Source organism: Artibeus jamaicensis, unplaced genomic scaffold (assembly GCF_021234435.1).
Source record: "Artibeus jamaicensis isolate MK-2021 breed Jamaican fruit bat unplaced genomic scaffold, CSHL_Jam_final scaffold_833, whole genome shotgun sequence".
Taxonomy (NCBI): domain Eukaryota; kingdom Metazoa; phylum Chordata; class Mammalia; order Chiroptera; family Phyllostomidae; genus Artibeus; species Artibeus jamaicensis.
In genome coordinates, this window is record NW_026522056.1 from 27,619,813 (window position 1) to 27,647,037 (window position 27,225).

Below are 27,225 nucleotides of genomic sequence, written 5' to 3' on the forward strand. Positions count from 1 at the left end.
GGTAGATGGCTTCAGGTGCAGGTCATCGCCTCGTTTGCCTCTTACCATGCAGAACTTGTGTAATGTATTCAACTGTGACACAGTTGGGTAGTTTTAGAACTTAAGTATAAAACAAGGAGGAAACTTAAAAGGCCTTCCAATTTAGAACTCCATTCATCTGACGATTCCCAAAGGCATCAAATAGTTTTAATTCGATGGCTTTCAGGGGCAAAAATGGAAATGTATTCATGTGGAGAAAAGGTTTTCCTTAGAGGCTGCTACCTTTGAAACTGGGAAAGCCAGACAAGCACAAAACGGGCCGTCATAAAAGATGATGCGTTGCCGCACGACGTCCAAGGGAGCGCTGCTTCAGCACCAGGCGGCTCTGGGTCTCCAGGTGACACAGCCTTGGTGTTCTGAGAACCATTCCAGATGAGTGAGCTTGCCAGCTAATGATGGACAAAGAGCTGGGGTCGGGGGAGGCGTGCAAAAGAGAAATGAAGACATGATCTTTAGAGAGAATGCAAGCTTTAACATTTCACTTGCAGAATACTGTTCTTGGTCAGAAAAATCTTGAGCTTCTGAAGGAAAGGCATTTGCCTAACAGGAAAATGGGCTTGTTTGTAGATTGAAGAAAGGGAGGGCCACACAGGGGCTGGCTTTGCAGCAAAACTCTGTGCGACAGGGACGCGTGGCTGAGCTTACTCATCAGAATGTGTACTAGACAGAGCGTCTATTCTGTTTTTTCTCTCAGGCCCACCTGCCTCCTGCTTCCACACTGAGTTACTTTTTGGTGTAGAAACTATCTGTATTGGGTCTTTTTCTGTATGTTCTGGTGTGCTTTTAAGCCAAAAAGGGAAATTCATTAATTGCTGGCTTTACTTACACAGTCATATCGGCAACAAAAATGTTCCAGAAATATTGCTGGTTTTTGAGCTCAAAATGAAGCTCTGTAAATAAATGCACTGAATTCATCTTCATTCCTTCATATGTACATTAAGTCATGTTGAGACACAGGGAGCTATGAGATTGAACAAGGACGTAGGAGCTTTATGCAGGATGAGCAAAAGTAGGCTTCCAGTTGTGAAAACATGAAATACAGAGTGTATTCTTGGATTATTATTTATTAATTATTGTGTTTTTCAATGAACAACTGTAAACCTACTTTTGCCTCACCCTGTGTATTAGTAGTACAGTGCTTAATACCATCACTGTTACATGTCCGAGAGTCTTTGAATTTCATATTCTGCCCTCAATTTCTCAGTGCTCTGTGTAATATCCTATTAAATGGGCTTTTAAATTGAAGTGCAATATGGCAGAATCAGCCAAACAGAACTGGGAGGCCTCATACACCCATTTCCTTAATCACTAAGAAAAATGGCATTTTCTGAGCATTTCAAGTTGTAAATATACTAACCAGTTATTTGCTACGTGGTCCTTTTCCTTTGGGAATGAAAAGAAGTGATTTTGTTGGCATTGAAATAATCCAGAGCGCCTCTCAGGTCGTGACCTGTATGGGCTTTACAAAAATGGACACAATACGGGGGGGTGGTTGTCACGTATTTACTTCCAGGAGGATGAGACGAGAGGTACAAAGCTTCTACCAGATTATCAAAGAAGCCCATGAGGCACAAGAATTTAGGAATTATTGTAATAACTGTTTCTTTCATTGTCAAATATAAGATAAACTGGAATGAGTGACTTAGAAGCAAAATCGAGGGTAGAGACACAAACCTGTGGAATTTAGGACTTGAAAGTGGAGCTTAGTTCTTTTGGGTTCTGCTGTGAGGAATGACCACAGTCTGTGCAGCCTAAACTGCCCACACGGACTCGTCATGACTCTGGAGGCTGGAAGCCCAAGGTCATGGCTCCAGCAGATGCAGTGCTTGTTGAGAGGCTGCTTTCTGAGAGTGAGTTAGCCCTCTGGGGTCTCTCTGTAAACACCCTAATCCCACTCTTGAGGCTCTATCCTCATGATGAATCGCCTCCCCAAGACCCCACCTCCTACCACCATCACGTGGAGGGTTGGGCTTCAACCTATGGATTTGAGGGGCACACACAGACGTCAGTACATTGCTGTGCTTCAATACATACTTCATGCAGGAATGGTGCTATGAACTTGAGGTTGGAGAACATTTGGAAAAGTAATGTGAAAGGAAAGGCAGTCCATGCCACGAGAAGAGCTTGAACACATCTGGGGTATATTTTGGGAACAGCGAATGATTTGATTTGTCCCCACTATTAACTAACTACAAGAAAGGGTGCAGCACATATTACACAGGTAGCTGGGAGCTGGATTCATGAATTCAGTCATTTGAGTGATGGAGAGAAACTGAGAGCGTTTCAAACAGGAACGATGTGATAAAATCTCTGCTATGAGGATTGTCCTGACAATATGAGAAAGGGGAGCCTTCAACATAGAAGTTAAACAGGGTGTTACCATAATGATCCAGATAAAGATTACAAAAAGTGAGAATTGTGGGAATACAAAGGTCCAAATTATTTTAGAAATTTCAGGTAAAGGAATTATCACCAGGCTGAGTAAGGAAGAGGGAGAGAGTGATCTGAACTGGAATCCACATGTTTGGTTCATGTTTCTGTTTGGGAGGAATTTAAAGGCCGTTCACCACACTCGGTGGGGTGGCCACCGTGACTTCCGGAGCATGGTGGCTCTGCACACGCAGACGCCTCTGCACATCATCCGGGGAGCATGTTGTGTGCGTGAGAGGTTACTAACCAATGTTTCATTAGTCAGGAATTTACTGTTGTTCACATTTGAGGTCCATGTCTGCTGGTCGGACACTGAGGTGAACTCTGGGAAGGTCATTACTGAGCAATCACATCTGAGCAATCACCCCAACAAGCCCTGTCCACATCATTTGCAGACCTCAGTGTGAAATGATTGTGTTGTGGGGTGGTCGGAGCTCTTAGGAATGAACAGCCTAGGTGTGGACTCGTATTCGGGGACTGCGACTTACAGGGCCCACTGTGGAGCCTGAGCAAGTGCCAGAGGGACAGGTGCACCACACAGAATTTCCTCCGTCTTGGGACAGCCTCCCAGACAACGTCAAGAAGATGGTGGAAAACAAGAAGACGAGTGCAGAAAAGTCACCAAGACTGGGGGGGGGGTCAGTCTCCCATCTCTGCAGCTCACGCCTGCCCCATTGGTGGTTGCACCCACCTTGTCACGAGCACCGCTGTGCTTTTGAGGAAAGATCCCCAAGTTCCCTTGAATTTCTAGCATCAGATTTTTTTTAAGGCGCAGTTTCAGGATTGAAGCTTATTGGGAAGAACAGAAATATGGGGTTACTACTGTACATTACTACTACTACATTGTTAAGAGACAGCTTTAATCAACATGATTTTTCCCCCTTTTTGGACCTGTAGGAAACTTAGGACAAAAACTTGTTACTGGGGTGGCAGAGAGCATTTTCCCTTCTTTCGATTAAACATAACACTTATGTAATAAGTGCTTTCTGTACAATTTTTCTCATATTGTCTTTAACTTTGTTTTTCCGATGACCTTTGAAATAAATTGTTAAAACATCAAAAATAAAAATTAACATTAGCTTATTCACTTTTCTCCCGAATATGCTCGGCCCATCTGGAATTTGTACTATAGGAGCTTTACAAGATGTTCGCATGAAGAGAAACTGCTTGAAGGATGCACAAGAACTTTGTTTTATTTCTTATAACTATATGTGAATCTACAATCATCTCAAAATGAAAAGTTTAAATCAGAAAAAAGGGGATTTCTCAATAGCTGCAGCAGGGCATTAAACCAAGCGGCGGGCTCCTCTGGGTGTGGGGTCCCCTGGGATGCACTGGTTGTCCATTAGTGAAGCTGAGCTGGGTCCCCAACTTCATGAGAGTGGGGTCTGTGGCTCGTGTCTCTGCCAAATGTCTGAATTTAAAAATGTGCATTTAAACAGACCCAGCAGGGTTGGAGAAGTTGTCACTTGGTGTTTCAGTGACAGAATTTGTGTCACAAATGAGATGTTCCATCCAGTGGGATTTCCAGTCGCTCTCCTAGGCTCTGGGAGGGGCCTCTTCAGGGGAGACCCGGAGTGGGTGTCACCTGAGCTCTTCCTGTGGCGGAGAAAATACAGATGAGGAAAGAGGGGGGACATTCATTGTCGTGTTTTCATTCTCTGCTTTTAGGGAAAATCACTTTTGTGTTCTCTGTCTGGTTGCATGGTTTCCATCTAGGATATTCTGCATGTCACTTTTGGAACATAGATTTTTTTTTCTAATATTCCTGGATATAGACAGATTGATTTGTTTATTTTATAGAGTTAGAGATAGAAAAAGCTCCTACTTGAAGTTTGAGAGACATATATCATATGTATCATATATCTGCAGATGGTATAAAAAATAAGCACATAGCTAATAATTTTGATAGATTGCAAATCAAAGATAAATTTTATATCATTTTAAAATAATTAACATTTTATTAAAATTAAGTTAGCAAACGTTGAGGATTAAGAAAGTTCTTTTCTTTTTTGCATAAAATGATACTTCACATTATTATTAAATTATAATTAAATTAAACTATGATGGCAGTTCTTAATATTTTAAATTAAGTGTGGAATGTAACATCATACAGCAGAAAAGAGCTGGGCATAGAAGTGTTAAGAGTGGTGTTTATTCCCCCCCCCCCCCAGTTTTAATGCAATGTAACTGATGCACATCACAGCAGAATTCTAAAGCATACAGCATGGGTGGTTTGGTTTACATATACTGTGAGATCATGACCACTGTAGGTTCAGCTGCATCCGTCTTCTCCTGTAGATACGCTTGTTCTTTTTATGACCATGTAACGTGTGATGCTGGTGAGCGTCAAAGACCATGCTGGTGAGGACAAATTTAGTAACAGGACCTGGCCTTTCCACTTGACATTGGGTTTCTGTGAAGACCAAACTCAACCACACAATGCCTTTAAAATCTATAATGTAATACCTATAATTTTATGTACCCTTAGAATTTAAATTGTCTTACCCTAAATTCATAATTTTATGTATCCTTAGAATTTAATGCTAAATTTGCCTTTGGAAGATCTTTTAAATTTAGGAAACTTTAGAAACATTATCCCCAAAAGATCTCTGTATAAAATATTGCTGTTGCCTTAGAGAAACAAAGCTATTTTCTAGAATTCTCTCCAGCATTTTATATATGCAAAGCCAAAAATGACTAAATTCCAGTATCTAGATGAAGTGAGTATGAATGACTATGTATATCTCATATTATAAAATAATAATTTTAAATAAAAATTATTTTGGCTACATATGTATCCACAAGCAAGCACTCTTTATGTTATCTTAAAGCAATAAGACTAACAGGTGTTTCATAAAATGATGAATTGAATGACAAATATGGAAATATTTGTATACCAAATATGCAAAATGTGGCATATTTTGTATGCAATGTGAGTTTATACTGTGCATTTTATTTCTGCATTTTCCAAAATCAGTACAAAGCCTGCAGATCTGTATATGACTATTGAAAACATCAGCTTCTTATCTGTTTTTAAAAACATGTTTTTATATGTTCACATGTAGTTACAATTGAGCAGGTACGTGAAAGATCACTCCTTCTCCTGAAAATATGTCGGGTGCCTGAATGTGTCAGCAATGGCCCCCTGCCGAGGTGTGCTGGCCCTTTAATGCTCTGTTTCTGTTGTCATGGAAATAAGATTTTCAAGTAGGTTTATCTGCTCCGCTTTGCTTTTTATAGATTCCCTATTAATTTAAGTTGGTTTTGGACAAGCGTCCTTACTCTTTAACTAGAACACCAATCTTTACTGTTTTTCAATGTTCTTATCAATACAATTTCCTAAAAACCCAGGAGGGGAGAAGGGTTAGATTTTCCAGGAGAGTACATTATACATAGACTATTGTTAGCTCCTGGCTCTAAAGAGTAGGATTTTTTAAAGGATGACAATATAAAATCAGGATTCAATTCCAATCTCAAGCTTTTAAAACGTACATCACTCTTATTCTGCCACTAACTAGCTGGCACTACCTTGGCAAAGTATTTCAGCTATTTCTTTCTGAGCTTATTTATCTGTAAAATGGGGTTAATAGCAGAGTTATTATGGCAATCAAATGTTTCAGTATATGTACTTAGAAGAGTAATTTGAGCCAAGGAAGAGCCCCACTCCTGTTGCTCCGGCCATTGTCATCTTCCACTGTTCTCTTCTGCGCCACCACTCACTCCTGTGACGCAGCAGCAGATTTGCCTCCTGTGTACGTTTGTTCTCTGGATTTGCCCCCAGGTGGTCAGCGACAGGTGCTTCCTCTTTCCCAAGGGCCGGATATGCTGCTTCTTTGACACTTAGGAAACTTGGGGATTATATGTTTTTATATGATACTTTATTCTGTATCCTTCCACATGTGAAAGGATTCAATGCATATTTATAGAAATAACAAATAATGGAGAAAATTCATTTAAATTGGTCAGGTACTTCCTCATTTCCTAAGTCACTCAGTATATATTTTCAAGGTGGAAATGATTCCTGAATTTCCAAACAACACACTTTCCTGTGTTCTGGAGACTTTATCACAAGTTGGGTTTACTGTCACACATGAGACAAATCTCTCTGCTACTCTAGAGTTGGGTCGCAGCCGTAGCTGCTCTCTGACATCTCTCACCGGGTCTCACGGCAGCCCCCACTGTCACCCTGGACAGGACTCTGTATTCCTTCTGGGTGAGCCAGCCTGAACAAAACCATGACTCTCCATGTACAGAAATTTCGTTGACATGGCTCTCATTTAAACATTTTACATTGCCTTCTCCTTTTAGGAATTATAATTTTTTTATTTGAAATTGGATATATTGGGGTGACATTGGTTCCCAAAACCATATAGGTTTCAAGTGTACAACTCAGTAAAAATACCATTTGCACACTGCATCGTGTGCCCATCGCCCAAAGTAAAGTCTCTTTTTGTCACTATCTTCCCACCTTTTGCCCCCCCCCACCTGCTCCCCATGCCCTTTACCTCTGGCCATCAACACCCTGTAGACTGCGTCTCATCCAGTTCCTTCTCCCTCCTTCCCTCTGACGGTGGCCAGTCTGTTCCATGTTCACCCAGGTTGTCCAATTTGTTGGCATATGGTTGTTCATAGTATTTTCTTATAGTCCTTTATATTTCTGTGATGTCAGTTGTTACTTCTCTTTCATTTCTGATTTTAGTTATCTGGGTCCCCTTTCTTTCTTCCTTCCTTCCTTCCTTCCTTCCTTCCTTCCTTCCTTCCTTCCTTCCTTCCTTCCTTCCTTCCTTTCTTTCTTTCTTTCTTTCTTTCTTTCTTTCTTTCTTTCTTTCTTTCTTTCTTTCTTTCTTTCTGAATCTGGTAAAGGGTTTGTCTATCTTGTTTATGTTTTCAAAGAACCAGCTCTTGGTTTTATTAATCTTAGCTATTGTTTTTTCTGTCTCTAAGTTGTTTATTTCTTCCCTGATCTTGATTATTTTCTTCCCTCTACTCACTCTGGGCTTTGTTTGTTGTTCTTTTTCTAGTTCTTTAAGCTTTAGGGTGAGATTGTTGGAGATTTTTCTTGCTTCTTGAGGTAAGCCTGCAATGCTGTGAACATCCTACTCAGACATGCTTTCACTGTGTCCCATAGATTTTGGGTTTTTGTGTTCATTTTCATTTGTTTCCAGGTAGCTTTTGATTTCTTTCTTGATCTCATTGTTAACCCATTCATTGTTTAGTAACATGTTATTTAGCCTCCAAATCTTTTTGTGTTTTTCAGGGTTTTTTTTATTGTAGTTGATTTCTAGTTTCATACCATTGTGGTCAGAGAAGATGCTTAATATGATTTCAATCTTCTTGAATATGTTAAGACTTATTTTGTGTCCTAGCATGTGCTGTATCCTAGAAAGTCTTCCATGTGCTCTGGATGGTGGAGTTTTATTGGTCAGGGTCCTCTCTGACTCATTCAGATAAAGGTGAGTATCCTTTGTTGGCGTGGAGACATGACGACACTCTTTGGAGTTAGAATAAATGAACCAGCTGAATGGGAATCCACAAAAGTTAATAGCTTCAAACTGTTAAGTGTATTTCCAGAAAACTGGTGGTCAAGCCTGGTCTATTCATATGGTGAAAGTGTATAAAGGTACCTACCATTTGGTGAAGTGGCTATTTCTGTTCAAATCGTTTCCCTATTATTTAGTTGTTAATCATCATCTTTGTTTTTTTTTTTTTATTTTGAGTTGCAAGATTTCCTACGTATTCTGGACACAATTTCGTGTCAGATAATACAAATATTACTCTCCATCTGTGACTTGCCTTTACTTTTCTTAACAGTGTCTTTCAAAACAAAACGTTTTTACTTTTGTTAAAGTCAAAATTATATTCTCCGCTTGTCATTTTTGTTTTGCTTATTTTTCATGCATATTTTCTTCTTAATTTTAACATTGTAGAATATTTTTATTGCATCTGGGATATTAGTCTTAGTGAAAATGTCACACTACCTTATCTAGACTACAAAGGAGTTTCTCTATGTTTTCTAACACTTGTTCGATTTTTTTGTTGTTATTTTCTTCTCATTCATTTTGAGTGTATTCTAATGTGTGATATTAGGTGTGGACTGAACTCAAAATGGCTATTTTGTACCAACACCATTTATTTAAAAGTCCAGACTATTAACTTTTACTTTACCTTGAATAACCTTAAGTAAAATAAACTAGCAATATTAAGATAAAAGAATAGTGGAAAATGGCCCCTCAAATAGCTGCTTATTTTGATTCATTTCAGAAGACAGACCTAGTATCCTGCATAGATTCACAACTTCCCTCTTAAAAACGCCACATCCTTTGCTCATGTACAGTTTACCTGGTGGTCAGAAGCGAGCAATGAACTAAATGTGAACTGGGATGTAGTAATCAGGTTCAATTACATCTGTGTATAGTGAGTCCTGCTTCCTCAGAGTAGGTGCTGATTCTGTTGCAGGGAACTAGCATTTAGTGCTGGAGACAGAAAATAAAGTTGCAACTTCCTTATTTAAAGCAGTAGCATTTCATGTGAGGTGTGATTTTATTTCCATTTTTGTTTCTCCTGAGCCAGTGGAAATATGAGTTTTCATTTCCAGAGATAAGGACACTGTGAGAAGTGCAGATTTGGGGGCATGGGGGCAGTCATCCAGTTCGGGGAGGGCAGCAGACACAGTCCAGTTTTGGAGAGCCGGAATCTGAGACACTTGTGAGTGCTGCATAGGTCTCCCTGGAGGCAGCTGGATGCGGGAGTCGACCCCAAGTGGCTGTTTTCCTCAAGTGCTAGGGGACCCAGGCTTCACAAATCGCAGCAGTCTTTGGGCTAGGTAACAAATTAGTGTTTATCTGCATCTTATGGCACATTTAAAGTTCAAACACTCTTACTGTCTGAAGCTTGGCTGATAATACAACACTCATCTCTGTGGGAAAAAATGGAATAATTTCAAACTAAATGGTAAATTCTCATAGATTAAAAAATGCTTTATTTTTTCTCTCAACCCCTTATCTTGGAAAACATAAGCACCAAAGATGATTCAGCCATGATAAGTCCTCATTGGAAGTGTGTGTGTGTGCAGTTTAATCAACACCCACTGAGTGGCTTTTTCTTCTTTTTTTTTTTTTTGCAAGATGCTATGCTAAGTGCTTTGTAAAATCAAAGAATACAGGGCTCTGTCATCTGGTCTCAAAGTACAAATAATCGTTTATTTAAGAGCAGATTTTATTCACAAAATCTCTTCCATCACCATGTGTTGGTCATAGATTAAATAGCCACCCTTTTGCTTTTGCATAATTTTGTATCTAGCAGTTGAAAATGCATTGTAGAGACTCCAGTGTTTATTGTCTGGCCACAAAGACAGACATGGATAAAAGTGACTATGTCATCAATGCTAGAGAGAGTAGCCAGTTCTGTCTGTGACAGAGAACAGGGTGGGACCCTTGATTCTTACTGCCCCAAACCAGCTGCTCCTGCCCCATCTCCTTGGACAGCAACTTCCTTTCATTCCAGGCTACGAACTCCTGTTCCTTCTCAACTCTTCCTCCTCACACACCTCACAACAAGCTCCTGGAAAATTCTATTACTGTCACCTCCAAAATATCTCCAGCGCTTGACCATGTCTCAGTAACTCCCTAGGCACTCAGTTAGTTCAGTCTGTCACCCCCTCTCGCTCCTGCTTACCCCCCTCAGTGGTCCCTGCATGGTCACCCTGCTTCTGCTCTGCCCTCCCTGAGGTCTCCTCTCAGCAGGCACACTCATCTCCCATGGCATTGTAACAAAGTACCACAGCATTGGTCACTTAAAATAACACAAATCTATTCTCCCACAGTGGTCAGAAGTCCAAAGTGGGTCTCGCTGCGGTGAAATCAAGGTGTCAGCAGGGTGGCTCATTCGGGAGGCTGTGGGGTAGAAATCTGACCCTCTGCCTGCTCCAGTTTCTCCAGGTCCCCGGCACTCCTGGGCTGCAGCCCAGGCCTTCATCTTCTAGGCCAGTGGTGTGACATTGTCTCTCTCTGTGTCTCTCTCTGTGTCTCCGCGTCTGTGTCTACCTTTCTCTCCCTGCTACCTCTGCTTCTGTTGTTACACCTTCTCTGCCTCTGCCCTCCCTGCCCGCCTCTCATAAAGCCCTTGTGGTTACACTGGAACCACCCAGATATCCCAGGATAATCTCTCCACCTCAAGATCCCGAACTGAATCACATCTGCAAAATCCCTTTTGTTACATGAAGCAATTTATTCTTCTTACCACAGCTGGTGATCCCACGCAAAGCAAATAAGATCACATCACTCCTCAGTATACAATCCTCTAATAGCTCTAAATTCATTCTTAATAAAAGCCAGTATTCTCCAATGACCCGCAGAGGCCATAGGGATGAGCGCTGCCTGCTTGTCTCTCGGACATCAGAACCCGCTCTCCCTGGTACCCCTCATGCTCCACTCAGCTGCTGTCTATGCTGTCCATGCCGTCACCAGGCACATTCAACCACGTCCTGGCCTTAAGACCTTTGCTCTGTCTCTCCTGTCTGCCTGGGACCCTCCCCAGTATTGGCACGGCCAGCTCTTGCCCATCCAGGTCTTCACTTAAACTCATGTTCTTACCACCGCCTCTCTGGCCAGCCTGTCAGAAATTCAACACTTCCCCTTGAAAATGTCATATTACTTTCCTATTTGTGTCTTGTTTTGTTCTCATCAGCTCACTACTGTGTATTCTACAGCATGGTTTATTTACTAATCTTTTCTTGTTTCGCTCCTGACTTCTATACCAAGAAGGTGGAGATTTTGTCTTTTCTGTTTACTCCTCACTCCCCATCACCTAAGACACCCTGTGATGCTGTGCACTTCGAAAGATATTAGGTGAATGAAAGAAGGAGCTGGAAGAATGGGTCCTGGGGAGCAGAAGGAACTGGGACCGAGGGACAGGAACAGGAGGCTCGTGGGCTGTAGGGAGGTGTGCTCCAGGTTGAGGGAGGACTGAGGGTGAAGCGCAAGGGCTTCCAGGTCAGGGAGTGTCATAAAACTGCTGAGATGGGGGCATGATGTGGCAGAAACAATTACCTATTTGCCAAAGATTCATGCTCCCCTTTAAAACATGGAGCTATTGCTGGGAATCGGCTGGCCAGCAGGACCACACTTCCCAGTTCTCCTTCCAGGCAGGTAGAACATGTGACAGAATTCTAGCCAATGGAATGCCAGCAGGCTTGGGGCATCCCTTCCAGGCCTGACCCATAAAAGCTTGCCACGTTCTGCACCTCTGCATTCTTTTCTTTTTCTGGCTTTTGGGTAGGAGGCAAATCCCAAAGCAACAATGGAAGCCACATGTTAAAGAGGGCAGAGCTAATGTCAACCCGAGTCCCGAGGGGCAACATATAGGAGGGTGGTTCTGCCCAGCCGGCTCTGCAGCACAAGCAGAAATGCACTCCTGTCTTGTCCGCGCCATTCAACACGTTCACATTCAGGGACCTATTTGTTACAACCATGAGTTTACCCTACAGAATAAACATGTTATGTAGGCATGGTATGCTAGGGGGAAATAAATTTAAAAAGTGAGTTGGAACTAGACAATTTTGGAAAGTTAATGAAATTTAAAAACTCTTATAACAAAAGCAATACTCCTGGGAAAGTTAGAAAACATAGACTATCAGAAGGGAGGGATATAAATGCATAATCCCGGCACGTGCATCCATTCTGTTAATACTTGGTTTCCATTACTACCTCCACTTGAGAACTGAGCATTCAGCACCATTTCTCACTTTTTAAAGATTTTGTAACTACACAAGCAAAGGAACAAGCCAAGAATAAAACAAACTTAAAAAAAAGCATCTGAACAATTCTAAGGGATGGTGGAGTCTGTCCTTTGCTGACGTCTCTGCTTCCCCTCCCCTCCCCTGGGCTGCAAGCCAGGAGGGAGGCGTGGGCACATTCTATAGCCAATTCACTTTGCTTCATGAAAGCCGGGCCACCATTTTCAGATTAAAAGGCCTGGTGAGTGAAAACATCTCTCTCAGTTGGGTGTAAACACCCACTTGGGCAGCCCTGAGGCCCTGCTTCTGTTGCCAGTTGCTGTGGGCGGCAGGCCTCACTTACCTGGCTCCCTGCATGGCCCCCGCATACCCAGCAGAACTGGCTTTTTCCCAAGCACATCAGCTCAGAGACCTGGTGCTGCCGCATTTCTCTGGAAGGATGTGGAAGACTTCTAGCCCCATTTCTTCATTAACTCGAGGAACGGTGGCTTACATCTCCCTGGCCCAGGAAGGGCTTTGGAAGGATGTTTTCTCCCTTTTCTCTCCTGGCAACTGTTGGTCCCTTGTACGTACTGCCTGGGTCTTGCTGATGTGAGGTGCCAACTTAGGACCAAAAATAATCAGTGGCTGTTGGTTAGGGAGAAAAGTTCAGATGGTCACAATGAATCACAGTTGCTGCTGTGACTCATTCTGCTCTCAGGGAGCACTGCTTAAATTCTCTGTCCCCTAATTTCCTGATTTGTTAAATGGGAAAATAACATATCTTCATTTCTCTGCCGGGAACAATGTGAGGCTGAATTAGACTTGGCTAAAAATGTGTATTTGCGTCTCCTACCTTGCCTTTTTCCAGAAGAGGTATTTGTTGGCTAGGAAGAAATGAGGAGGGATTGAAGACTGCTTTGTGGGCTGGGTGGAGGATGCAGGAAGGCCACGTAAACGCAAGACGGAACCGACAAGCCGGCGTGATGTCACCTGTGTGCGTGGTGCTTTCCCTCCTGCTCATCTTCAGAAAGCAACGTGCAGCCGCCACAGCTGGAGAGAGCACAGGTGCACCACTGACTCTGAGTGGAAGCAACAAGAAAAACACCTTGTCCCAGCCTGTCAAGCGCATGTCTCATGGGGGTGTTCTGCCTCCCTGCTGGGAGACGACACTTGGCCTGGGTGTGTTCTGGCTTGTTCGTTCCAGTGTGGGACGGACCATTGACTTGGTGATCTGCATGTCACTGAGACCATCACTGTGACTGCACGCACTGATAGACAGTGCGAAGCCCACCATGAATGTTGCCTCTTCCTTGGTCTTCCCCCAGAGGAGCCGGCCTACTCTGTCCTCGCTCTGCTTCTGACAGTTTCTTTTTGAGACCACTGCTTCTCATGGTGCTTAAGGACAGCATGACGTCATGCAGCCTATGTGTTACATATCCCGCCAAATTAGGTTCTGGAGGCTGGAATCTCTTTTTTAGTGATTTGTAAAAATTCTCTGCAGTCCTTAGCAGAGCACCTTCACTAGGCATTTTAACACTAACTGGAAAAATTGAGCTTGTTACCAACATTAATTCAGGGGACTCTGTCCCCAGTGGTCTGTAATACTCTTCAGCTCCTACAGAGTTCTGTAGCGGGTGGTTGGGAGTAAGGGCTGTGAAGGGTTCGGTACGCCTGCTTGACTTGCTGTCTTGTTCACTTCCTATCATTTTTGCTGCCAATTCTCTGCCTTTTCCACTGGCTCGAATTCTTATTCAGTTTGTCTGTTTAATTTCTTCCCTCGGGGTCTTTATCCATTCTCACAGTTTTAACCAAAAATTCCCACTGAGGGCATTTCCGCCTTGTAGTTGAAAGCCTATTCAGAGAAGACAGTTGCCATTGCCTGCCCACCCCCGCCTGTCTTCTGGGAGCAGAACTTTTCCATGTTTGGAGACAGCGGTTCCCCCATGAGTTCTCCCACCGCTCAGAGTGATCCTTCGCCCTGGTGTTGCACTGAGGTGTGCACGAGAGGGGAGGCACTCTTGTCAGCTGAGACTGCTGCCGGAGGAAGAGTCTAGAACAGGACAGTGTGCCACGCAGCAGAAATGGGAGAGGCTGGAGACCCTCCTTCTCACCCTGGTGGCTGTGGGCAGGCGTGCTTGTGACCCTGCCACTTCCTCTCAAGGCCCATCACTCAGTAGCTGTCCACCCAAAACTCCCCTTTGGTTTCAGCTTCTGGGAGTTGGCTTTCTAGTCCTTGCACTAAAAGAGCCTTGAATAATATACCAGGTAAATATAATATTCATATATAAACAAATACAAAAACCTGTTCATTTTTGGAAATTAGAAAACAGAGATTAAGATAATAAAATCATGTGGTTTCTGTCACATAAGTTCAAATCTTACAAGGAAATGAAATGATACCCAAGTTAACATTTCCCTCCTAATGTTCCAGCTGTTGTTGGTTCCTTCCGCCAGGGCAGGAGGCAACTACGTTCTCGGAAGGTGATTCACTTTATTGATTTCTGTGTGTCAGTACCCAGCACAATTTCTGCTACATGATGAGAACTATGCTAATAAATTTTAAATAAAATAATGTATTAATAGTGTTCATTATAATGTAGTAATCTGTTGTCCTGATTCAAAATCCTTGGGATGGCCAGGATAATTTTTAGAAATTTGTTACATTATTTGCTACACCATTTTGTTTTATACTCCTTGTGTTCATAAAGAGAAAATGATATCAAGCTTCCCTTTCACTGTCAGGTAACTTATTAAAATGGGAAAAACACTATCTTCTTGTTTATTTCAGGTTAAGGTTTAAATCTCAAATACCTGTGAGAAGTCAAGATTAAAAATATTTCTAGAGTCAACTGGCCAAAGAATAAAGTTTTTTGTTAGTTTATTTTCTTGTTACAAAACGAGTTGCTGACTTCTTTGAGAAAGAGATTAGAAAGCCAGAGTTTTAAGAAACGAACACACCAAAGCCGAGATGGATCAACAGTGAGGACGGAGGGCACCGACTCGGACAAACCCTGTGTGGTGTCAGTGAGGAGCGCTCTGGGCGGAGAAGCCTCAAATCCAGAAATCAAAAGTTCCATTTGTGCCTTTCGGGGGCAATAATAGGAAAACGAAATGAATGGAAATCAAGTGTCAAGGGGTCTTTTATGGGATGGAGAGGGGGTGGGAGGGGCCTGGCCATCGATCTGACCTGTGCCTGGACTTGCTTTGCAAACCGAGAGAGACGTCATGTTGCTGGCCCCACGGCCCATCAGTGAAGTATTTTCAATTTCATGCTGAGGAATCTGTAGTTGATTCACCAGGGCATTGGCCTGTTCAGAATAAATTGCTGCCTGCAGTCGGTCATGAGGTAATTTAGTCTCTGGGAATGTAAGCTTGGTGCTCTGTGCTTTTATTTTAAAAATGTGCCAGGGGAGGTCATGTTACAGTAAACAGAGTGGCCATTTCAAGGTGTTTTCCATTTAGACTAATAACTTACTGTTGTTCTTTCCTGGTGTCTTCAGGTTAAAGTGTGCAATCTATTAGATTCAAATATCATTTTGTCTCTATCCAGTAAGTTAATTTATCCAGCGTGTAGCTCTATGGGGAGTTACAATAATTAAATAAAGGGCATTTCTCTCAACCACTCTGTGTGTTTTGATAAAGCTCTAGCCTTAATTACCAGTTGACAATTAAAGGGCAAGTAGAAATAGATGCTCTACCATCTCCAATAAAAAGGAACTCTTGTGTAAGTCTCTTAAAGAACACACAAATAAGGGAGATGAGTGAACCCAATGGCCTCTGCCACTTGAATTCTATTTTCAATTAAGGGAATGAAGAAAAATCACCAACTAAATATAAAGGTATTCAGCCCAGTGTTTTGGGTTTTTTTTTTAAGTCTAGTTAGCCTAGGACACATATATGGGTTTATAGCTTGAAATAAGTCAAGAAATATATGTCAACAAATAAGCGATGAAATAAATCATAAACACAGAGACTGCATGTGAAGACGAACAAATTCAGAGAGGACTGTGATCAAGCCCAGAATGGCAGCCAGCACAAATCACAGACAGAATAAGAGCCCTGCTTTACCTGTGATTTCTTCTGAGTGGGCGAAGGGGAGGGGCTCTGCAGACCGGCGGACTGCTCTGACTCCCAGCTCCCACACTCCTGAGTTGTGTGATTTGGGTGGAATCGAGTAAGTTCTTTGTGCCTCAGTTTCAATACGTATGAAATGAAAACAATGATGGCGGCCACCTCACACAGGTCTTGTCAAGACTGATGGGGTGACGTGTGCAGTGTTGTTAAAAAGGTTGGTTCCTGTAACATCAAAAGGGCTTCTATGAGCATTAGCTATTATTGTTATTCTTATTGTCATTGCCATTATTATTATGTTATACACTACATAGCTAGAATGTGTCAATAAGTTATGAAGAGCATCTGTGCATTTATAGGTGTGCGTGCATATGCGTGCGTGTTGTCTGTATGTGACAAATAGGTTGTAGTAAGCATGGACACCTTTAACTCTACAGGTCGGCTAAGATCAGACTGTGGTGTTTAGCACAACCTCATCGAAGTTCTGAGGCTCACTAAAAATAAAAGGCAGCTAAACACTTACCAATTCACTGTGAATATTATTGACCTCCCTGCTACTACCACTCTGTTCTCATTCTTATTTCTCATTTGTTCATTCCTCTCTTGCCACCTTTCCTCCCTCCCCCTCACTTCTTGCCCCAAACCAATGGTGTTTGGTCTATGGGTTTGCCTCCAAAAAACGGGCATCCACTTCCTGCAGGGCCACCCGCCATGCCCCGACCCTGGGATTGTACTGACCGCCAGGGCTCAGGTCATGGCAAATACAAGTTAGTAAGTTAGTATGCAAGTATTTAAATTAATACATCTTACTTAAAACAGGGGCCATTCTAATCCAGCCCAACCTCAATCTACCTTGTCCATGGTTTCTGCCTTTAGTTTTGTAGTCACGTTGTATAACCCCCAAGGCGGACAGCTCCATTCTGATTTTATTTACTGCATCAAGGGCACATCCTGGTAATTGTTCTGAAATATGGTCTTGAAGTCTCTACGTGCAAAAATGGAAAATGGCTAAAAAAAATCCACAGGGAACTCTACAGATGACATAGTAATTTAAAACACTTTTTCAGTAGGCATCCATCCTATACAATCGACTTTGCCGTTTCACCGATTTAATACCTGCCTTACTGCTGTCTGTTACAGCATTTCACAAGCTATTGTTTGTGTTGGGGTGGAGCTGCATTTGCCGCCCTGTTCACTGGTCCAAAATGGCCACCGTATTTTCTGGTCTAAAATGATCTTTCGACTTGACACTTTCCCCCTGTTGATATGGTTATGCTTTATTGCTGAAATACGTCAAATCCACTTTCAATTTAATTCAGATGTATAAAAAATGTAATAATCTTTACAATTAAAAAATTTAAATACTGTAATGCTGGCACTAAACAAGAAATATTATTCTGCACTCTTTCTATAGATACGAACTATATATTACATCCTTAAAAGATAGAATTTAATAAAATTGAAATTTGCCTTATGAACACCGACTGCACAAGAACAATTTAAAGCACTGTCTTAAAATTACGTTATAATCCATAAGTTCTGTTGAGTTCTTCAGTTCCACTTATAATGATTGTATTTGTCATTGTTTTTAGCTTAGCATATTTCAGAGACTCAATGTGATATGTGTATTTGCCTCTAACACCATCCACAGGTTGGGGTTCAGGAGTGTAGCAGGCCCACAAAGGTATAACCTGTGGGTAGCGTGTAAGCCAGTTTTATTGGCTCTTATTAAAAATTTGGGATGATGAACTTAAAGAGTTTGTGTAATAGGAAAAATCCCCTCACAACTAGGTACTTCCTAGGTTTGTGAACAGCATCACTGCCTTGAAACAGTGCGGCAAGGCTGTTGCCTGCCTGGTCCTTCTGCTGTAAGAACTCGCAACACGAAGCTTTAAAATGAGATCATGGAAGCTTCCAAACTTCAAACACATGACATGTCAAAATTATGCCCTTTACTAAGCCTGGGACGCAGCTTATCATCCCAAAACCTCCCATGCTCCCCAGTATTTCAGTACAGTTGACTGGCAGGCTTCCTACCATGCTTCCGACCCTCCCTAATAACACCAGACAGCTCTGTCTTGTGACAGGTTTGTTTAGGCAGAGCTGTGGCCTGAGCAAGCACAGAACTGACCCCCAAGGAGGAGTTACTTACTACACTGGGTCAGCCCCCCACTCTGTCAGATGGATGCACTGACTCCCAAGAAAATAGCTACACATTGTTTGGGGGAGAAAAGTATCCTATTTACAGATTCTCAGGATAAAATTATTTTCACAGAACAGCTTACCTTATGGCTCAAGACAATCTGTAGTTCATTTGAAAGCTGCCATTTCATGACCCAAGGCCCTTTCCCTTATCTTTTCCTAAGTAGTTTATGGGATGGTGAATTATTGGAACTGAAGTCACATTTGTAGTCAGAGAAAGGACTCTAATATTTCCTGAGGGCCAATCAAGCCAATGCCAAGATTTGTGCTGAACACACATGGTCTTGCAATATCCCTGATGAATGGGTATCCTTTGTCTTAGTTTATGAACAAGGAGCAGAGCCATAAATACGTCACAAGGATGCACAGAGCTGGCAAAGCTGCCATTGAGTCTGGTTGCTAAACATGAGCTCCCTGCATACATCATGGGGACCCAACTGAGGTCCCCAAGTGGATGAAGGCAGCTGCTCTAGGGGAAGTATTCCTGCCATTTGCTACCTAAGCGTGCCACATACGTAGCCAATTGGTTTGCATCCTTACAGTCTATTCTGCAGACATAGTTTAGTATGATAATTGAGAGCTCAGGCTTGAGACCCAGGCTGCCTGGCCTCTGATCCCAGCCCGGCTAACTCTTCCCTGGGGCAGGTTCCTGGTTCTTTCTCCCCCTCTGTTTCCATGTCTGTGAAGTGGGGTAACTATGGGGTGTGAACATTCCTGAGTTGGTGGCATGGACAGAAGGGCCATGGACTGCGACTGGTGCCCGGGAAGCCCAGACTGAGTGCTTGGGTGGTGCTCTGAATCGTGGCCTGTGCACCAACACGCTACTGTCAACTTCATGTTCGAGGGGAACTCCAGTGGAGAGTGTTTCCACACATCACAATCTTCTTCTGCTCATGAAATTGTAACAGTGGTTGTAATTACATCATTTTCATGTAGCATTTTATATTTTTCAAGGAACTTTTCCATTTGCTTTCATCTGGAGTCTATTTCCCTCATCTTCCAAATGGCTTTAACTATAGAAGACCACTTCCTGAAGGTGTCAGAGAGACAAAATGAGATGGTGTGTCTAAGGCATTTGGCACAGGGCCTGGTGCTGTCACCTCGTGGGGGGCAGGAGGACAAGTAGGGACAGAGTCATTGTGTACTGGAGGAAAGGGAGAGAGAGCATCCCCACCAGCGTTCCTGGCCCAGTGCTTGTTGATAAAGAAGTGAATCACCATCAGAATTCACTAAAGGCACATGGTATCCCCCCCTTCACTGTTCTGTCTGATTGGACGAACGCGGACATGGGGGTTAAATACAAGTTTGTTAGTAACAGACTCAGTGAGACGTGAGAAACACGTTTTTGTGGACAGAAGGTGTTTTAGATTTCACTCCACCATTGGACATTGTTTGTATCCTCTCATCTCGGGACCATCCAGAGAAGGCTGGTGATCGCCACCAACTTCTGCCACCCAGTTTTGTTTATTTGGTTTAATATATGTCAATAGGTACCTCCTTCAAGTGAATGTCTTCAAAAATCAACATAATATTAAAACCCCTGTATTAACAACCCAGAAACACTGAGGGGCCACCTGGCAGGTGTATTTAAATAGCAGTGTTTTCAATGGAGAGTGTGATAGTTTTGGAATCGCACACAGTGTCTCGATCCTGATTGTACTCAGGGGAGGGGCGGCAGGGAGGAGGAGGAGAGAACAACAGAGAAAGCAGGCAAAAGAGAAAATGAATTCATGCATATCGGAATATTTTAGGGTGTTCCAAGCCTCAAGATACAGATTGATGGCAACTGGTTTTTGCAATTAAATGTAAGGAGCTCCTTCAAAACAAAACACAAAAACTACAACTTTGAATTCATCTTGACTTGAAAGTGTTCCACTTACAAATGTTATGTTGTACTACATCAATAGATCCAATTTGGACAGAAAACGGAACACTTATGATCACTGCTGATGCTCAAGTCTCTCATTGCTTTGTTTCACATCTGATAAATAGTAAAACTCTCTCAACGACCATCTCATACTAGAGATTTGCGCATACACATTTATTGCCATGGGAATGGGTAATGTTCAAGGGCCCCGCATACTGACAGCACAAACCAAAGGAGCCCCTCGAACACTCTTTGGTGCATTATCTTGATTCCACTTGTTAATTGCCCACATCGGAACTTGAGACTGTCTTTTTGTATGTATTTTTCTACTTGCTTTCATTGAGCTTGCGCCATAGGTTAGATCTGTATCTGGAAGGATGTAGCACTTAATAGGCAGTTGATGAATTAATGAATGAAAGATTATCCCCAGGCAAGGTTCCCTTGGACATCTTGTATTTGAAGATCTTTTCAAATTTAAATTTATCTTAAATTTATAATGCAGTTTGTATCAACAGTTCCCCATGGTGGGGACTATTTACACAGGATCCGGGAGAAGAGATGCTTGGAGAAAAGTCCTCACAGATTTTTCTGGCATCCTACTCATTCAGCCACACATGTTAAGACTGTTAAACATGGGCAACTTTTAAGTATATTTTTGTATCACTTGTTTGCAGGAACTGATTAGTGAACATTTGTTTGCTTTCTGCTTCTTGAATCACTTTGAGAGCTCACGTTCAGGTCTGCTTCACCATAGCCGTGGGACTTGTACAGATGATTTGCTTATCGAAATCTCAGTCTTGTCACCTGTGGCCAGGAATGCCACTTGTTTTCAGGATTGCAGGTAATCAGTGAGGTGAAAATGTGCCCAGCATGCAGCGAATGCCACACAAATATTCGTGAAGGATTACTGAATGGGAAGAGTTAGATTCAGTCCTGGGAAAACTGGGCATGTCATTGTAAATGGGTTTGCCTTCGGTCTCACCGCATCAGCAGCACTGGAGAAACAAGCGTGACTTACGGTCTCTGTTCGCAGGGATGGGCCCAGGGAACATGCGTTGAAATGCCTTCCATATGCAACAGGAAAAGTAAAGAATATGCAGCACTCAGCAAATATGAGTTGTACACAAATGATGTTGAAATCCAGGCAGTCGAATGGAGGGAGGAAATAAATCGGCCCTCCATGACCTAATCTTTGCAGTAGCAAATCCTAAAACTAGCCTGGCTCTTTATCGAGGACAGCTGCAGCAGGGTGTTTGTGGGTGACTTGAGCATGTGGCGGAAAACCATAGTGAACAATTGCCCACGCCACATGGCTGGGGTGGGGAGGCCTAGTGGGGCTCTCCAGGGTCCAGGTGAGCCATCAGTGTGCAGGGGCAGCAGCGCGGTGGTTAGCAGGTGGGCTCTGCACATCATCGGAAGACTGGAGTGTGTCACTACCTTTGGAGGCATGGTCTGTCATTGCCAATAAGGCTTTCTTGGGAGAATGATTTCTGGCTGTTCTGGCACCTGCAGGACTTGAGTGTGTCTGTATTGTCCTTGGTTCATGGAGAGTGGATCACAGTCAAAGGTCTCTTGCTCAGACTGACAAATCCCAAAAATATCTTCAGATACCCAGCTCCCGAGAAAGGACAAATGTGTAAAACCCTACACCACACTGGAACCAAGCAGGAGGTGCCTGTCTCTCCCTGGTTGTCAGTCGTAGGGGCCACGGCACTGGCGGGGGCATTTCGAAGCGGGGAGAGAGGCTGTCAACCTGTGGGTAATTGCCTTCGATCAGATAAGAAGGACCTGCAAATTACCTAAGATGATCCCTGGGTATGGAAGAGTAGACTTCCATGTATTTGCTTTGCCCATAAAAGGGCGTGCAGTGGAATGTGTAAGCACAGGAGATCAGCATGCTTATCATAAAGTGGAGAAGCCGTGGGGCCTTATTTCTCCTCATCATGTCTCTGCACGCCGTGTTGTGTAATCGGCTCTTTCAGGAGATTTTTCTCTGTCATCTGTGCCTGCATAAACTTTCAAAACGAGACTTAAATGCAGTACTTCAAACCTCAGAACTTCTCACAGGCTGTAGCTTTGCCTGACATGTGTCTCCTCCCTCCCCTTCTTCCTCCCCCCCTCTCTTCTTATTTATTTATTTTTATAGTCTTGTCATTTCCAATATGCAATGTGGTATGTAAAGTTAGGCTTAACTGAGATTTCTATATAGTTAAACTTTAGGACAAATGAATAGAGAGAAAAAAATTCATCTTTCAACCAAGGCGGAAGCTATGTCCATCATCTTTAAGGTAGCTCTAAGACTTTATTCAGAAATGAAGACAGGCTAACACGAGCTATCTCATGGCTGTGTTAAGTGCTGAATGAGTTATCCTTTTGTGGGTATGTGGACGGGGAGGGGGCAGTATAGAAATAGACCAAAACTCAAATCCCAGTTCCTTCATTCATCAGCTATGCCTCCTGGAGAAAGTTGCTCAGCCTTTGAAAGTAGAGCAACCTACTACGCCTTTTAGAAGAGCAAGAAAACTTCCCCAACTGTCAGAACTGAAGAGCAGGTTAGCCGTCCTCGCTGTAGACCCACGTAGCACCTGTGCTCTTGCGTCCTTTCTAGTTGCCACACGTGCCACAAAATTGCTATTTTTGACTTGTGCTGTGAACACCACGATGGCAGGTATGCATCCCTCTTGCCTACGCATGTAAAAATGCCAAATAAATATTTGCACAATAAAAATGAAAGAAAGTAAGGGTGCCAATACTGAAGTCCAGCAAGACTTGGGAAGGCTGGGCTCATTCTGTGAATGGGCTGCAGTACACCATTGTACAGCTCCAGAGAACACTGCGCTACTTTTATAATCACAACAGTTCAAGTGTGTGCAGTAATTTTAATTTTCTGTGAGAAGATTTCATGGAAGTTGATTTCTGACCTAGAGCTTAAACCAGCAGTAAGAAGCGTTCTTTTTCTTAGTCAAAATGTAGGAAAAAGCCAACTAAGGCATTTTATTCTTCAAATAGCACTGGATCTGTGTCCAAAACTTTTGAGGAAAGAGGAGCAGTTTTTGAACAGTGCTCAGGTCTGTCTGTCCTGTGCTCCATATACTTGGTTCATATAATCGTGTTTCCATGGGTCCCCTTTTCTGTGTCTGCCCCCAAAACCTTGGCCATTTCTTTTCCCTTCCTCCCATTCGATGTGGTATTTGTGATCATCAAAGGGCTATGTAATCCGTGACTTTGTTTTCTTGTCTGCCTCTGCAATGTTGTATCACAAAGATGCCTAATTATATGTCAGAGGAATAGGTAGATATTTTCTTGGTTTGTATAATAAAGTGTTTATAAAGATAAGATGGAGCGTTAAAGAAAGAGCCAACCCCAAGTTAAGATGACTTAGGAAAAATGAGAAGGTCTCACAGTGGGTTTGGGCATAGTGACCAGCATGTCTCCTGCTAATGCAAGAGAACAGCAACGGAGATTCTAAATGTTTCTTAAACAGTGTTTGAAAGAGAAACTGAGAAGGACATTTATTCTCATATTTTTATCCTTTTAAAGATTTTATTTATTTGTTTTTAGGAAAGGGAGAGAAACATCAATGTGTGGTTGCCTTTTCCACTGCACACCCCGCCCCCAGCCACTGACTGGGGATCAGGCATGTGCCCTGACTGGGAAGTGGACCGGCAACCCTTTGGTTCCCAGGCCCACACTCAGTCCATTGAGCCACACTGGCCAGAGAGTATTAACATATTTTTAAACTACCTGTTGAACTCATCATATTTTTAAAATAAATGACTAAAAATACAGAGGAGGAAAATACAAAGTGATATAATGAAAAAATAGTAGATGAGGCATCTCATCATCTCAATTTGTGTCTTAAAGGAGAGTTACAAGAAAAGCATCGTCACTTCTTAAGGTTCATAAAGTACATTTTAGAATTCACAAAGTAGTCTGCAGTAATGACAACCACTTTTCTTTTCTCACTAGTTTATAGATGCTAGGTTATTCAAAATATTTTTAGTTGAAATGAGGTCAAGACTTCAAAAAACAATTCTAAAACCGATGATCAGCCACAGCAACTCAACTGCCCTCAAACGGGGAGAAGAGATGTGTATCCACGCTCCATGGGGACACAGTTTCCCTTTGGGAGAAGGGAAAGTTCTGGAGACGGAGGGAGGTGATGGCCACAGGACAGTGTGGATGTCCTCCGTGCCACAGGACTGCGCACTTGGACGTGGTCAACACGGTACATTCCGTGTGAGGTGTATCTTCCACAATCACAGAATGAATATCTGCTCGGTCGCCCTCAGAAGCTGCCTGTGCCCTTTTTTTTCTGTGCAAGTTCACGTGCTAGGGTCTGAGGTGGTTCTTGTCTATTTAAGAAACTCAGTACATATTGCTCTTGTCTTCTGTTGGTAACAGTTTTTTTTGGTGAAAAAAGTCCAGTTTAGACTAACAGGTGATGATTATTGGAATTTGTTGCTCTGCTTCAGAGTGTTCAGAAGGAACAGAGGTCACAGTTACTTGTGCATTTATCTTGCCCCATGAGAATTTTTCCTTTCCCTTTCATTTCCTTTTCCCCGTCCCCTTCCTGTGCGCAGGAAGACCGCTGCGGCCTGAGGCTGGTTGGCGAAGCTGGGAAAGACGCTGGTGAGGGACAGCAGGCAGGAGTGGCCGCCATGGTCAGAGCTTTAGATGGACACCCATGTTGTGGATCCAGGACTCACCTGGGCCTTGATGAGCCCCCACCCTGAGTGTCTCCACGTCTCAGTTTTCCAACACAAAATGGGACCAAATAACATTTTCTCTGTTTTTTAATAGATGGGTTAACACATGCAAACGTGGTTTGTAGATTGTAAAGCACTCTCAGAATCTAGACTGGCATTATTTATCCTTTCTTTCATGGCTTGTTGCACTGAGGGCTTCTGTGGTGTCAAATGAATGGAACCTACTCACGGGGAGGGGTGCCCCTGGAGTGTGGGGGGGAGGCCAGGTCCGCCCAGTTTGGGGTCCATGGAGGCTGCAGGCTGTGTGTTCGCTGTTTGATTTCCCTGTGGTTCCTTCTCTCCATCCCTGCCTTGAGCAAGCAGCTCTCTCCCTGACCCAGGAACATGGATTCGAACACATACAGAAGACATAGGTTTTAGATTTCAGTTACCTATAGGCTCAGCTCATTTGACGAGAGAAAATAAGTGCAAATGATTATACAACTGAGAAGGCTAAACATTCTTTTATGAGAAATGAGAAAGTAGTCTGTTGTGCACGAAATCTCTTTCTTCTAAATAGCTGCTTTTGTAATGAAGAGGGTGGTGTGTAACATGCCGTTTTTTAAAATGTATGCAGAATATATTCTATGATGCAAGAAACATGTGCTGTAGATAACTAGGCTATGAATTAGTTTTGATTGATGGTGAGGACTACAGCTGTGTGTTTGCGAGCATGCACGCTGGTTAGAGATGGAGCCAGAGGCAGGGGTCCTTCTTCCTTCGGATTCTAGGAAAGGCTTCTTCCCCCTTGAAAGAGACGCTGTTTATTTCCTTGCTGCACCTTTTGTGTGGCACCAGCCTCTGGGGTTGCGCCCTGTCCCTCGGAGGCTGAAGTACAAATGCTAATTTCTTGCCCGACTGCAGCGCTGGGATCTGCATTCCAAATCAGACTGCAGACGCCCATTATAAATTGCTTAGCCCGTTGTTCCTTATCTAGAATCTCTTCCTTCTCATTCCCCAGTAATGACCCTTGAAACAGTTCCCTTTCAAGAGATTCCCTTTTAAATCAGCAGTTTTGGTGGTCCACAATTGGAACAATAAATTCCAAAGACATCAATAGCTTCTTTTATTTAATGTCAGTGTTTGTTTTTCCCTTTCCTTCAAGCATCTCATGGCACTGAAGAAAAATAATTACTTAAAACATATCTTTCAGGCTTAAAGGTTTATAACTTCTTCTTTTGAAAACCATAGACTTCTGTATCTTTTCAAATCCGAAAGGTGTGAGCTTACAAGTCCGCTCTTAATAATAACAACCCTTTCCAGATTAAACCCTGAGACGGTATCATGCGTGCTTTTCCTGGCACTTTTAAATCAAATTAACTAGACCCTCTGAGGAGAAGAAAGGAAAACGCACTCTGCAAGGTATCTGGCTGGGCAAGCAGCCCCTCCTGCAGCCCAGGGAAGGGGCAGCGTCCGGGCTTTCCCACTCCAGTGGCGAGGGGGGGTTCTGGGGTGGTGGTCTGCTTCCTGTTGGAGGACACCCCTCCATCTGCTCACAGCCCAGCCTCTTTCCAATTCAGAGCCCAGATTTCCATACAAACCTCAATTTCTTCTCCTCACTTTAAATGCAAAGCAAGGCTTATGAATCATAGAGTCTCTGCTGCTGGGATTCAGACCAGATTTCCCCCCAAAATTCTCAGGCTGTTTGCTTGAATACCTGCTTACAGTGCTACACAATGGGCAGCTTTGAGAAGAAAAATTGATAATCTTCACGGAAGAGTAATTTGAATGAAATTGCACTTGACAGCCTGTCTGCAAGCAAACAAGAGGCGCGAGGGAGCCTTCGCTAAGCTCCGAGGACTTGCCCCAGCCACGGCTGCGGGAGCCTCCCAGGGGCAGAAAATCACCAGGCTCTCCAGCGTCTAACTGAGCTTTTGATTAATCCCGAGGACCAGAGCGTACCGAAGAAGGGTAGCCATGGAGGAGAATATGGAAGAGGGGCAGACACAGAAAGGTACTGTGCTACAAGGGGGGTTTATTGGTGGCTCGGTAATTATTGTGCAGTTCCCCTGTTTGCTTTGGGCACTCGGCAGTGGGGCTGACGAACATCGCGCCCTGGGAGGGCATTTCTCTCTCCCCCCTTCGCCTGTTCTTCACTTGCAGGGGGTTTTGGCAGCAATGGGGTGGCGGTTTGCAAATCGTTCGTGTCC

The 27,225-nt window shown here is 43.1% G+C and overlaps 1 protein-coding gene across 2 annotated transcripts in view; it reads left to right on the forward strand.

Annotated features, from left to right (window-relative positions):
• The window catches only part of GPM6A (glycoprotein M6A), a 186,759-nt gene that overhangs the window by 71,771 nt on the left and 87,763 nt on the right, over positions 1-27,225 (forward strand). Inside the window, exon 1 of one of the 2 annotated variants that reach the window (XM_037146544.2) lies at positions 26,666-27,029. The exons of the other annotated variant lie outside the window; for it this stretch is intronic. Within the exon in view, the coding sequence (XP_037002439.1) occupies positions 26,993-27,029 (37 nt within the window). The 5' untranslated portion in view covers positions 26,666-26,992. Of the gene's footprint in view, positions 1-26,665; positions 27,030-27,225 lie in introns of those variants that run through there. 2 annotated transcript variants of the gene reach the window in all.